Source organism: Culex quinquefasciatus, chromosome 3 (genome assembly GCF_015732765.1).
Source record: "Culex quinquefasciatus strain JHB chromosome 3, VPISU_Cqui_1.0_pri_paternal, whole genome shotgun sequence".
Lineage (NCBI taxonomy): Eukaryota > Metazoa > Arthropoda > Insecta > Diptera > Culicidae > Culex > Culex quinquefasciatus.
The window spans coordinates 50626391-50639980 of NC_051863.1; the positions used below are offsets into that span (position 1 = coordinate 50626391).

Sequence of the window (13590 nt, forward strand, 5' to 3'; positions counted from 1 at the left end):
TATTGAATGTGGAAGCTTCTGGTTGGTGGTTTGAGAACTTCGTTGAGTACAATCTTATCGATGCGTTTTGCTCCACCGAAGATAATGGAGGCTGATTAGAACCGCTGAGATATTCCAGGACAGTGATGAAGAAAACGCAACTTCAACATTTTCAACGTTTTTATTAACATCAGCTTTAACAACCAGTAACTCTCTTATTGGTGAGCTCACACATGACTCCACGGAAGTCCTTTAGTGCTCGATCTTGTAGCGTCTGATCGAATTTCTGTAAAATAACCAAAATCAAAATTATGTCTAACCCCTAATCTTCAAGCCATAACCCCTCTTACCCCATTGAACACGATGGTCGGCACAAAGGTCAGCGGAATCTGCTGCGTGCGGCGTTCGGCTTCCAGCAGCAGTTGCGTTCGCAGCACACCTTCGTCGCAGTTCCGAACCGACTGCAGATGCGCCTCGGACTGTTCGACGCACTGCCAGCCGGCTGGGTCGGCACTAAAGTTCATCTGACAGGCCACGTACGAAACTTGGCGGTCCTGCTGCTCGGGGAGGTAGTGTAGCACACACGCCTGCAGCATGTTGCCCTGGCACTCCTTCGGACCGTGCTGGCACTGGAAGGATTCGCCGCCGTTGATGCTCTGGAGAAATGGATCAAAATTTAAAATTTGACATGAGCTTGTCTTAAGCAATCTTATTCATGAATGATTTCAGAAATTTAAAATTATTTTTGAGGTTAAATATTTTGCATTTGTTTCGCTTCTCTAAGAAACGGTGGTTTTAGAGTTGCTTAACTTTTTTAACAGGATAAGGGAAATTCTCCACGATATCCTCAAGTAAATTTCGCATGCAGTTTGACGGTTTTTGGAAGGGCAAAAAATAAAAATATTCAAAGGTATCACAAAGTGGTTACAGTATAAGTCTAGTAAAAACAAAATATTTAAAAATACTAAAATATCCTTTGAAATATCAAATTAATATATGGTATGAAACCTAAATAAATCAAATTTTATTTATGAATTCCATCATCAGGGGTCTGGGGAGTGAGATTGGGTCAAACAAATTTCAGCATTTTTGTATGACCCAATCTCACCCCCCAGACCCAATGTCACCCCTGATGACGGTTCCTTAAAAAAATCCTTGAAATATCTCAATTCCTCAGTTTAGCGTACTATTTTTGAATATATTATAAATGATTGTATTGAAATTTTACCATTTGATGCAATTTAAAAATAGTAGTTTCTGCAACAAGTTGCAAAAAGAAGATTTTTTCAGCACGAGTTGTACATTTATCCAATGAGGTTTACCGAGTTGGATAAATACGACGAGTGCTGAAAAAATCAAGTTTTGCAACGAGTTGCTTACAACATTTTGGCAATTCCAAAAACGCTTCTTTAATGGAATTTTATGTCAAACATTCATGTGATTAGTAAATTCATCGTTCAAAACAAAAAAATATTGAAAAATGTTACTTTTCGATACTAGTGTTGAAAAGTTCAACTTTTCAGCACCCATTTTAGTGCTGAAAAGTAGAACTTTACAACACTGGTATCAAAAAGGAACATTTTTAAATATTTTTTGTTTTGAGTGGTAAATTTACTTAACATATGAATGTTTGATTAAAAATACCATACCCATAGGGACTCTCACGCCAAATTTCAGCTCATTTGGTTGAAAACTGGCTTGTCTCAAGCGGGTTCAAGTTTACATGGGATTTACTATGGGAAATTTTGAATTTTCGTTCATTGGCTCCTACAGGCCTGAGGAAAACATGTAGAAACTTCTAGGATGGCCAGAAATGAGCGGAATCGTGTGGAAAACAACTTTCCCTAAGAGACCAGGTCGATTCGTTCAACCCCCATCGAGCTCAACGGCAATACATCCGGGGTTTTCGGAACCAACGGTTTTCATCGGAAAAGCATCAAATTTTCCTTAGCATGCTATGAATGCTTCATGAACACCGCGACGCCACATGTCAAACAGCTACCACGTGGACTGGTATCGCCTATAAAAAAATACTTTTTATTACTTTTTGAACTATAGAATTATCATTTATGGTGATCCAGATACAATTTAGCTATATTCTAAACCTCCAAATAAGAAAAAAAAAACTGTTATGGTGCAAATTTTACAATCACGTGGTAGCTGTTTGACATGTGGCGTCGCGGTGTTCATGAAGCATTCATAGCATGCTAAGGAAAATTTGATGCTTTTCTGGTGAAAACCGTTGGTTCCGAAAACCCCGGATGTATTGCCGTTGAGCTCGATGGGGGTTGAACGAATCGACCTGGTCTCTTAGGGAAAGTTTTCTCCACACGATTCCGCTCATTTCTGGCCATCCTAGAAGTTTCTACATGTTTTCCTCAGGCCTGTAGGAGCCAATGAACGAAAATTCAAAATTTCCCATAGTAAATCCCATGTAAACTTGAACCCGCTTGAGACAAGCCAGTTTTTAACCAAATGAGCTGAAATTTGGCGTGAGAGTCCCTATGGGTATGCCCTACAAGGGGAACCACACCAGAACTTGATCTGAGAACTTTTCAAAATCCGTACCCACCCTAATATATATATAAAATTTCGACGGTTTTGTTCGAACGCGAATCAGCTCAATACGGAGCGTCGCATCGAGGTGCTTTTTATTGCGTTGGGTTCGTAAAAGTCCAAGGAAGGTTCTTACGCCAAAAAGTGACATTCTGGAACCGATTCCGGAAAATCTGCAGATTGTATGAGAAAAGCTGCGTAAAATCAAATTTCGATCATAGGAGGCTGAATTAGCAAAAAAGCAAGAAACGTCAGGAAACCAAAAAGGGCAGGACGAAGTTTGCCTGGAAGAGGTTGTTTTCTATAAATTATTTAGGATAAAGTGCTTTGAATTTATTTCTTTCTTTTTATAAAAAAAATACTTATTTTTGATGAGTTCTTCAGAAAAAGGTTGCACACATATGTTTTGAAATCAAATCAGGTTCAGGTTTTAACTTTTAAATGAATAGTGTAATGCCATGATAAAGTCAACTTCGTTTTCGTAATGCCATGAAAAGTAAGATTTTTGCGATTGGCAACACAGTAAAAAAAAACTCATCGTAATATTTCATTTGGGAAGGGGTACATCTTTTATGTCAAATAAAATATTTTAAATTTTTAATACCTGAAAATGTGTAATTTTACCACTTTTCTGGCCTAATGCCACCTTTTCAGTCTAAATTGATGTAAAATTACAACATTAAAGAGGTAATATTCAACCTTCCAAAATCACACCTTCCAAATTTACACTTTAACTGTGAACTCCTGCTAATTGTTACACTTACCTTCGCTTTCCCGAACGGAATAAACTCAATCTCCATGAAGTCTCGCAGTGCATCATAGTTTGGCGCCAACTGAGCGCTTACCCAGCGAATACTATCCGGACAGAGGTGCTCGTAGTACAGCGTCACCTTAACCTGTTAAAAGTTCTCACCTTAAATCAGTCTTTTTAAACCTAGAGATAATGATGGTGTCGTAAACGCTCACTCTGTTAGTAGCTGCTCCTAAAACTGCTGTATTAACAGCAGTTACAGCAGCAAGTACAAATAATACCGACACGACGCGCTTCATCGTGGTTCAGCGATAGACTGAACACCGAGAACAACTGCCGGCTAGAACTAACTTACTTCATCAGCGTGCTGTATGGTACCATAGAATGCAACGTAATGGTCAATTGATTCGCTCCGCAGGTAGATTAGCCGGGTTTAAGTTGTGTTCAGTTTTGTTTCACTGATTAACGAAGTGATTTGGAATAGTATTATGACGCTTTATAATAACGTGATTGATTTGGTTGAACTTGCAACAATTTTGGCACTTGTGGTCAGTTTTACGCAACTGATAAGATTCCATAGCTGACGTACAAGAAGCAATATCATACAATTTGAACATGGATTGTTTGGTAATAAAAAAACGAAAAAAAAAAACGAAGATAGTATTTTTTTTTTTCATAAAATTATTTTTATTAGGTCCTTTTCGGTACTGGGACCTGGTTAGGACCGAGTCGGCTTTTGTAATTACAAAAAACTTAATAATTACAGAGGATCTTGTGTGTAAATGTTAGTGGGAGGGGAGCCGATAACGAAGATAGTATATTATCAGTGTATTTCAAATCATCACTTTGTCACTGGAGACATGAATCAAAATCGTTACTGATATTTTTACGTAAAGCCTTGTTAGTTTGGCACCATTCGCTGTGATCTGCACCTTAACAACCCACGGCTCCGTTGTTGGTAAGCTCGCACATGACTCCGAAGAAGTCGGTGAAGGCACGATCCGTCAAGGATTGGTCAAATTGCTGGAAATAAAATCTTGAGTTTAAAAAGTACTCATGCCAGAGTTTCCTGACAGAACTCACATCGTTGAACACGATGGTTGGCACGAAGGTCAGCGGAATCTGCCGGGTTCGGCGTTCAGCTTCCAGCTGCAGCTGGACACCCTGCGGTCCTTCGGCGCATTGTTGGGCATTCACCAGGTTGACGCCGGAACGGAAGGCGCACTAGGTCACATGAAATAATAAACGATAATTTTGATAAGTAACAGAGTTTGCGGCAGTCATAAAATCGATTGTCAACGCTTCGGGGTAATAACTGATTATCCGAGCACGTCAGCTTGATTAAAAATTGCACGGCGCTAAAAAAAACTCACCTCCCAGCCACGAGGATCGGCGTTGAAGTCCATCTGGCAGGACACGTATGACACCTGGCGGTCCTGGTCGGGCAGGAAGTTCAGAATGCAGGACTGGGCCATGTTGCCTTCGCACTCGAGCGGCCCGTGCTGGCACTCGAAGGATTCGCCACCGTTGATGCTCTGTTGAGAAATATTGATAATGTGACATGTGATTTTACCATATTTTTACAAAGTTTAATTATATATGAAATGAGAATGAGGGTGATTCGTCACTTGTTTATCATTTTATTGCCGAATGTAAAAAAAAGAACTGCTCTAAAGTTCCATAGAAACCTTTTAGCAAATATGTTCGGTCCATAAAAAAAATGAAAAAAAAAACTAACTTCACGTGGTTTTTGAGGAACCTTCAAGTTGATGCAATCCTTTAAATTGGGAATGCGCAAAATAGAGTCGGTGTTATCAACCTGCAATCAATGCCGGGTTTTTTCTACCAAACAATCACAAGAAACAGCTGTTTATTTTGCAAAAGTGGAAATTCGATAAGAAGCTTTTATACTAGCGAGCTCGTAAATGCCAATCAGTCAATTTGTTGCGGCCGATAATGAATTTAGGGAATACAATATATTATTTGACTGCTAGGAAAGCCAAAGCATCAAGTATGTAACATCAGTGTTTAAACTAGTCAAATTAAAGTAAATTATTACTCATTAAAAATATTTTTGAAAAAAAAACAAATTCAACACAGACAAACAGACGTAAATCTTTTTCAAAATCCAATATTTTTAATATAACGGTCAATTTAAATTCCATCCCGTTTACACGCGTTTGACAGTTGCTTGAAATGCAAACACACTATCACATATTTTGTATAGTGCACTCCTTCACAACTAGAAAAAAAACTGGTGAAAATTGATTGTAGATTTTTGATAAATTTGTTCAATGATTTACGTCTGTTTGTCTGGAGTGCTACTCAGTACAACGGCTATTTGGGATGAAGGTTGAAGGCTTGTTTGTTTGTAACTTATAAAATTATGTACTAATATTTTCTATATTTGAAGCAAAAATAAGTATTTAGTCATTTTTATTACGCGCAAATTATGGCTCTACGCAATTTTCAGTATTTTAATTAGAATGGTAGCTTTCAATTGCAGAAAACATGAAAACACGCAAAAAATAAAAAAAAGTATGAAAAAATACTTCATAGCTGGAGCAATATATGAAAAGAGCAAATTATCATTTGACAGCTGAAACTATTTTGCAAATTCCGAGACAAAAGGTAACTTTTCACAAAATTTGAAGTGTAAAACAATAGCTGGCCTCTCTAGCCAACATTAAACACCGCGGGTTTTGTGAATAAGTTGCCCCAACTGTCAAAATGCTTATGCGCCTTTTCAAATGTTGCCCTAGAAAGTCACTTTCAAAAACAAACATAAACTAAGCAAGCTAAATTCAAACAAGGATACTGAAATAAACCACGTAAAACATAAAATATTAGAACGGAAAACTCAAGCAAAACAATGTAAATGGATCAAAGCCGAAGTGTAAACAAACAGTCTGTCCTGCTTACGTTAGTGGATGTTTACATTAGGAACGAGCAGGACAGAGGCTTTGTTTACACTTTGGTTTTGTTGTCTGACTATTGTTGTCTAAATGGTTTTTTTTAGCAAACTTTTAAACAAACTGGAAACTGGACCGAGTAGACCACATCCAAAAAAAAATCGTTCGGCCAAACCGTAAAAAATCAAATGCATGCTTTAAAAAAGGGTGTTCAAATTCAAAAATTCATTTTTCGATTGATTGAATAACCTCTCATTTTTCGTTGCATCAGGGGACTAAAAGCATATTTAAAAAAAAACTTTTAATAAAATTTTAATGAAATAGTAGTCTAATTAACTGAAAACATAAATAATGATAAATATCATGGAAATGATCTCAAAAATGATAATTTCATCAAACTTCAACTCAATATTAAACGATGTGCCCAAAATTGCCAAAACTTGCTCAAAATGGTCCTTTTAATTGAAACTAAATTGAATAGAAGGTAAATTTTGCATTTCAGTACAACTTTCAGAATCAAAATAGCAATCATTTGATTTAAAATAATTTTAAAAATTATAAAATTGGTAAGAAAAAAAACCGAATGATGGTCTTCATAGGGGTAAGACGACAATAGATTGCAATGAGAATGGGAAAATTTCTCACAATGCATTGCATTGCATTGCAATGCATTCAACTTAATTGATTCACTTGGCTCATCAATATTAATCAAATTTATGAAGATTATGTTTCCTAATACTGTGTGCCTCAAACATGCTTTCGTGTAATTTTTCAATCCACAAAACTTTCAACACCTTTTTTCCGGTTCAACCACTTTTATCCATATTCATAAAAATAAATCCACGCACTTAACTACATTCTTTCAGATCAGCAAAAAATATCCAAGGTCGCATCCAAAAGCCATTCGTTCACAAAACAAGCCTATACGTCCACGTTGCGCGGGCGACTTCAACTTACCCTGGATTTTCCGAACGGAATGAACTCGATGTCCATCACGTTTCGCAGCGCGTCGTAGTTCGGCGCCAGCTGATTGCTGACCCAGCGAATGCTGTCCGGGCAGAGGTGCTCGTAGAACAGCGTCACTTTGACCTGTGTGCAGGATGAGGTCATAAGAATAAGATAAAAAAAATGAAGCTCTAAGTCTTGTTTTGAGGGACACAAACAAAACCGTTGTTTAAACTCGGCTGCAGCTGTTTACTTACCCGGGTGGTGTCAGCACTCAAGACTGCGACATTGGTGGCCACGACGGCCAGCGCAAGAACGACAACGGGCACGACTCGCTGCATGGTGGATCAACTGAAGACTGACTGACTAACCGAACCGAACCGCGACTTAGCCTCAACCACTAATCGTGGCTTGAGTACTCACGATACCCGAAAAAAAAATAAAACTCGACCAAACCAGCTCAACCTCGGGCAGTTCTACTGAGCTGCGCAGAGCTCTCCAAGTCTGCTAGACTAGCTATGGAGACAGCCGCAGCAGCTTCTGAGTGGTACGGAGACTTTGGTTCTTTCTCTTCGCAAGTCGACGAACTGTGGTCGGTCGGGTGTTAGGTCGGTATTTGTCGTCATCGTCGTTGCGTAGATCTGTAGAAGTTGTGCACAACTGGTTGTGTTGATGTCTAGACTAACGTGTGAACTAGTGCTGCATAGGGATCTCGTATTATCAATCGTCTCCAGGGTTGAAGGTGTGAAAATAGACCAAGTTACCATTCCTTGCCCAATGATAATATTCAATCATATCATCAGGTCTCAAAAAATATGTTTGCAGATTTGTAGCTGAATGGGGCAAATTTTGATCTAAATTCGTAAGATTTTATAATTTCAGACAATTTTGTGTTTTCATAATTACAGTTAACTTTTAACACTTTTCAATTTTTTTTCTTGAGGTTCCTTATACTACCATGCTCAGTATGATTAAGTTTGTTCAGTATGGTTCAGCTTGCATTTAATTTTCATTTTTCATTTTACAAAAAAAAATCTTCAACCTATCAATATAACCCCGGTATACAGTATCATACCTTTCAAGCGAAATCAAAAAAAGATCCAACTGTATATTTGGCTTTGTCCGAATTGAAACTGAGTGACATTTTTTTAATGATTTTTGGCTACGAGATACAGCAATATTTCTAAAACACATACGCCCTTCTCAAATATCATCATCGAGTGTAACTGGCTTCATAAACACAAAAAGGCTTGTGTAAGCGTAGGATACCATGACTACAAAGTTTCAATGAAATCAGAGAGGGTCGAGTTCAACCGATTCCCTATTTGACCGGGAATTGCTCTTTATCAAAAATGGTTTAAAAAACCACTTTACATTCTGTACATTTAAAAGCTCTTGAATATGAAGTCCGAAAACCTCATCTCTGATTTACAAAAAGAACCAAAATCGCAGACTCCAACAACGCAAATGTATATTAAAAAAACTAACTTAATCCACCTATGTGGTTGGTGCCTTCCTCACTTTTTACCAACAATGGATAATATGAGCGGTTTGGACACATACTTCAGCAATTTTTTTAGATCCAGAAAAATAAGTACATAGATATAACTTAAGTGGTAAAAACTCGATACAGGGTTGCCAGTTCTTCAATGTTTTGGACTCGTTGGAAAGATCTTTTGATTACATAACCATCGATGGCTCCGGACATCGTTTACATACTTTTAAGTGAGATCCGGCTTCAAAAAAGTACAAATATATAACTTAAGTGGTCATAACTCGAGACAGGGTTGCCAGCTCTTCAATGTTGTGGACTCGTTGGAAAGGTCATTCAATTACCTAACCAACGATGGGTCGGATGATGGATCCGGACATCGTTTACATGCATATAAATGAGATCCGGATATATGTGAAAACACATTTTTATACATAACTTTTGAACTACTTATCGAAACTTCAAACAATTCAATAGCGATGTATGGGACCCTAAACCAAGTCGAATGCATTTGGTTTGGTCAAAATCGGTTCAGCCAGTGCTGAGAAAACTCAGTGAGAATTTTAGTCACATACATACATACACACACACATACACACACACAGACATTTGTTCAGTTTTCGATTCTGAGTCGATATGTATACATGAAGGTGGGTCTTTGAGCTTTTAATAAAAAGTTCATTTTTAGAGCAGGATTATAGCCTTAGCTCAGTGAGGAAGGCAAAATGCCAAAGAATCAACAATAGCGAAGATTGGCTAACCGATTTTTAGCAACTAAAAGTAACTTAATATAATATTTTAGAAATTTAGATAATAAACCAAACATTATTTTGAAGCATATCTATTTATCTAGAATGTAAATAAACCAAATCTTGTTATTTTTAGTATTTTTTTGTAAAATTAAAAAAAATAACTATGATGAATTAATTTCAATGATTGTCTGCGGTAAAAATGTCCAACATACGGAAACATTTTAACAAATTTAAAACTGTGAAATTTCTCAAAAATTGATAAATATTGAAGATAAAAATCATTCTTAATCAAAAACTATCGTCAAATTGATTTTTATATATTTTATTATTCGAAAGCTAATCCGAGCTGAACCAGCGTTCTCGGCTGAAAGGCTCGGTGATAAAGTCAACTAACTAACTAATCTTACCTGTTCACTGTACAACCCTGTGACTTGCAAATACACATTAAACGTGCTAACTAAAGTATCGTTTAAACACGAGCACCAACGTAGATACGACTTCCGCATGATTCAGCAACAGCATCATCTCCACTAATACTGCTAATGTTGCTGTTGTGGGAATGCACCCCGGGCACGTGTGCAACACCTCCAAGTCGATTCTGCTGCTCTAGAGACAGAGCTTAAATAAGCCAGTGAAAATTACGTTATCGCACCCATTTTTCAGTAATGCTCCGTTATTTCAGGTAGTACCTATCACTGCCCACAACCTACAACAACGCAGAGAATGTACCCGTTGTGGGGCCAGTTTAGGAACGGAAAACCGGTTAGAATTTCCCTACCCCCCTGCGGTACTGGCTCACCTGGTGACTTTGAGGCCTTAGGAGTAGCTATAGCCAAGCTGTGGTCCGTTTTGTTTGGGCTCAACTAGGGCAACGTAATGTCAACTCCAAGAGCAACTGGTGAGGCGCCATTTGGTTGCATTCTTCAATTAAAAGTGCATTACGGTCAAGCAGCAAATTTGATTTGAATTAAAGCGAATCGATTTCGGCATTATTTCATCGAAAAAATACTTGTTTGACTCAACTTTCAATTTATTATTATATTACTACATGAGTCTGGAAGAAAACAGATGCCCCAATCAAACTATTTTATTTCATAAGAGGCTGTAAAAATGCTACAAGAAAAATAATAAAATAAAACCTCTTTTATTAAAATGTACTGAATAAACTTAACTATCACTTTAAGGCAACTTCTGTAAGGCATTCCATATTGTGAGGGAAGCACTTGATAACTAATGGAAAATTTTCTCCAAATCGTTGCAAAGCATTTTTGAAATTTTCAATGATCAAGAAATCAGGAGCCTCATCTTCTTTGATATTTTCAATAAGTGGCAGTAGAGTTGAATCAATCTCATGCTTAACATACTTCCGCGTAGAATTAATATGAGGTAACTGCAATAGATAAATCAAACTTCAGCATTTGTATAGCAACTAAATAGATTTCCTTACTTACTGCTCGCATCAAAAATCTGTAATCATCCAGCCCAAGAATAAACTTGACCACCTTTTTCATAAGATGAATCGTTTCGTGAACCAACTCCTTAAACTTCTTCCACCAGGAAGCACACTCCTCCGATTCCGTGGACGCACCTGATGAAGGCGATAACTCACGCCGACGAACCACGCCGGCTCGACCGGTCGACACGTGATCGAGGTAGCGATCGACATCTCGCCAGTATTTGTCAAAATCTGCCCCGGTTGATTGTGTGATAGTTTTAACCTCACCGATAAAACCGCGCACGTAGCGGAGAACGTCAGCCCAAGTGAGCGGGGGTTGAGATACTAAAGAGGTATCTTTTGGAGTAGTTTTTGAGTCACTTGTTGAATAGCAAAGTGCCAGCGACAATAACAGAGTTAGATATTTCATGATGTTTAAAAAGTAAGTAAGTGATCTTAAGAGCTGTTACTAGAACACTGTTACATCTGATGCATAATTCACTTTTTATAGGCTCCTAGAGAAAATTCAAAAAATGTACTACTTTGTCTAAAACAATAAACTTAAACTGCTAATCCATGACAAGAATTGAGCCGGTAACAATTCTATGAATGCCATTGAATTGCAACTGTTTTACTTAGACTGTAAAGAAAAGAAAAATTAAAAGCATGACAAATTATTTTTTTAAAAAGATAAGTTTATAATTAAATCAAATCTGAAACGAGTAAACAATAATATCAGTATTCTTAAAGCTCATATTAAAATAAAATTTTGTTACAGGTGTATAATAAAAAATATCTAGATATCAATCAATAATTTGTTGAAAACTGTAATAATAATTTGTGAAAAATTACATTTTTGCAATTCCGTTGTGAAACTACTTACTTTTCCTGTCATTCTTGAACGACGAAATAGCCTACTTTTCTGTATCAAAAATAACAGAATCGAATAGCAACACTTTTCAAAATAAAAAAAAAAGAAAAGTTCTACTTTTCAGCACTGAAATGGGTGCTGAAAAGTTGAACTTTTCAGCACTTATTTCGAAAAGTAACACTTTTCAACATTTTTTTTTATTTAAACGATTTATTGACAAAATACATGAAAATTCGACTTAAAATTTCACTCAATGGGTGTTTTTCGGAATTGCAAAAAATGTTGTATGGAACTCGTTGCAAAACTTGATTTTTTCAGCACTCTTCGTATTTATCCAACTCGGTGAACCTCGTTGGATAAATGTACGACTCGTGCTGAAAAAATCCTCTTTTTGCAACTTGTTGCATAAACTACTTTTGTCAATGATTCAAAAACGAAATAAATTACGATCAAAGTTTAAAAAACACCAATATTAAAAAAAAGTTATCCTAAAAATCATTTAAACAAGTTTTCTAGGTACCTACCAATTTATCAGGGCTATACTCACAGGCCTGCCTGTTTTTGCAGACAAAATATTCTTGAACATTAGTGAGGGATAGAGGGTCCAATTTCCCGGGGTTACAAAAATCCCGGGAAACGAAAAATTTGCAGCAAATTACCCGGGAAATCACGGGAAATATTAAATTCTTTGATTTTTTTTTTCTGAACCTCATTCTGATTAGGGTAGGGTAGTCATAAATGAGACACTTTTGGTTTTTAAACTTCAACGATTTTTGTATTTTTTTCATTAGCATTTTTTAAAGAGCTTTTTATTGCCTTTGCTTTCTTTTAGTTTGTTCTAACATTGACCAAAATATGAGATCGATCTGACGTCTACAGCCAGAGTTATTCAACTGTCTCATTGTAGACGCACTTGGCAGGAACAATGAGACAGCTGGGGAACAATGAGACACTCTACAAAAATCAATACTTTTCTAGTAAAACATCATTTTTATTTATATTGTTCTATTGCAGGTGACTTGCTTTGAACATTTTCAAGCAATTTTTACCAAATAACTTATTATTTTTGGTTAAATGAAGTTCAAACTCAATAAATATGCCAAAAATCACTTCCAATTCATGTTTTGAAAGATTTCCATAGATTTTGAAAAGTTTAATGAAGAAAAATCAAAGTTTCTCATTGTTACCCATGGGTCGAAAAGAGTGGGGAACAATGAGACAGCCCTGGATTCTGGGTATATTCTAAATTTTGGTCAAACCTAATAAAAGGACATTGTAGTCCAACTCATGCCCTGTGGAATGACGAAAGAAATTTGGAGACATATTAGTTTTTGTGTTAATGGCAGCCTTTGAGCGAAAATGTAATTTTTAGTCATAATTTACTTTTTCAGCACTGAAATGAGTGCTGAAAAGTTGAACTTTTCAGCACTTTTTTCGAAAAGTAACACTTTTCAACATTTTTTGATTTAAACGATTCAATGTCATAATACATGAAAATTTGACTTAAAATTTCACTCAGTGGGTGTTTTTTGGAATTGCAAAAAATGTTGTATGGAACTCGTTGCAAAACTTGATTTTTTCAGCACTTTTCGTATTTATCCAACTCGGTGGATAAATGTACGACTCGTGCTGAAAAAATCCTCTTTTTGCAACTTGTTGCATAAACTACTATTACACCCCAGAATCAAACATGTATGAATAACTTTGCAAGGGAGCTTCCATAACCAAAGCCACTATTATGGCAGACGTGTATCTAGTAGGCACACCTTTCCCTCAAATATGAGCCTGATTGATTGAAACTACGTCTTGTGAGAGTAATTTTATCATTGTTCCCCGTGTCTCATTGATGACTACTCTACCCTACTATTTTGCAAAATACATTGTATAGAACATTAAG

At 36.7% G+C, this 13590-nt stretch overlaps 2 protein-coding genes across 2 annotated transcripts; both read right to left on the reverse strand.

Annotated features, from left to right (window-relative positions):
- Positions 1 to 144: 144 nt before the first annotated feature.
- On the reverse strand, positions 145 to 3631 carry LOC6033579 (GILT-like protein 1). The gene is made up of 4 exons (XM_001843955.2): positions 3502 to 3631; positions 3300 to 3431; positions 330 to 635; positions 145 to 265 (listed from the first exon to the last, which is right to left on the reverse strand). The coding sequence occupies exons 1-4, from the start codon at positions 3583 to 3585 to the stop codon at positions 176 to 178; spliced, it is 612 nt and encodes a 203-aa protein (XP_001844007.2). The 5' UTR covers positions 3586 to 3631; the 3' UTR covers positions 145 to 175.
- Positions 3632 to 4180: 549 nt separating this feature from the next.
- Positions 4181 to 7702, reverse strand: LOC6033580 (GILT-like protein 1). The gene is made up of 5 exons (XM_038265145.1): positions 7401 to 7702; positions 7156 to 7287; positions 4660 to 4821; positions 4370 to 4510; positions 4181 to 4309 (listed from the first exon to the last, which is right to left on the reverse strand). The coding sequence occupies exons 1-5, from the start codon at positions 7482 to 7484 to the stop codon at positions 4220 to 4222; spliced, it is 609 nt and encodes a 202-aa protein (XP_038121073.1). The 5' UTR covers positions 7485 to 7702; the 3' UTR covers positions 4181 to 4219.
- Positions 7703 to 13590: the final 5888 nt, after the last annotated feature.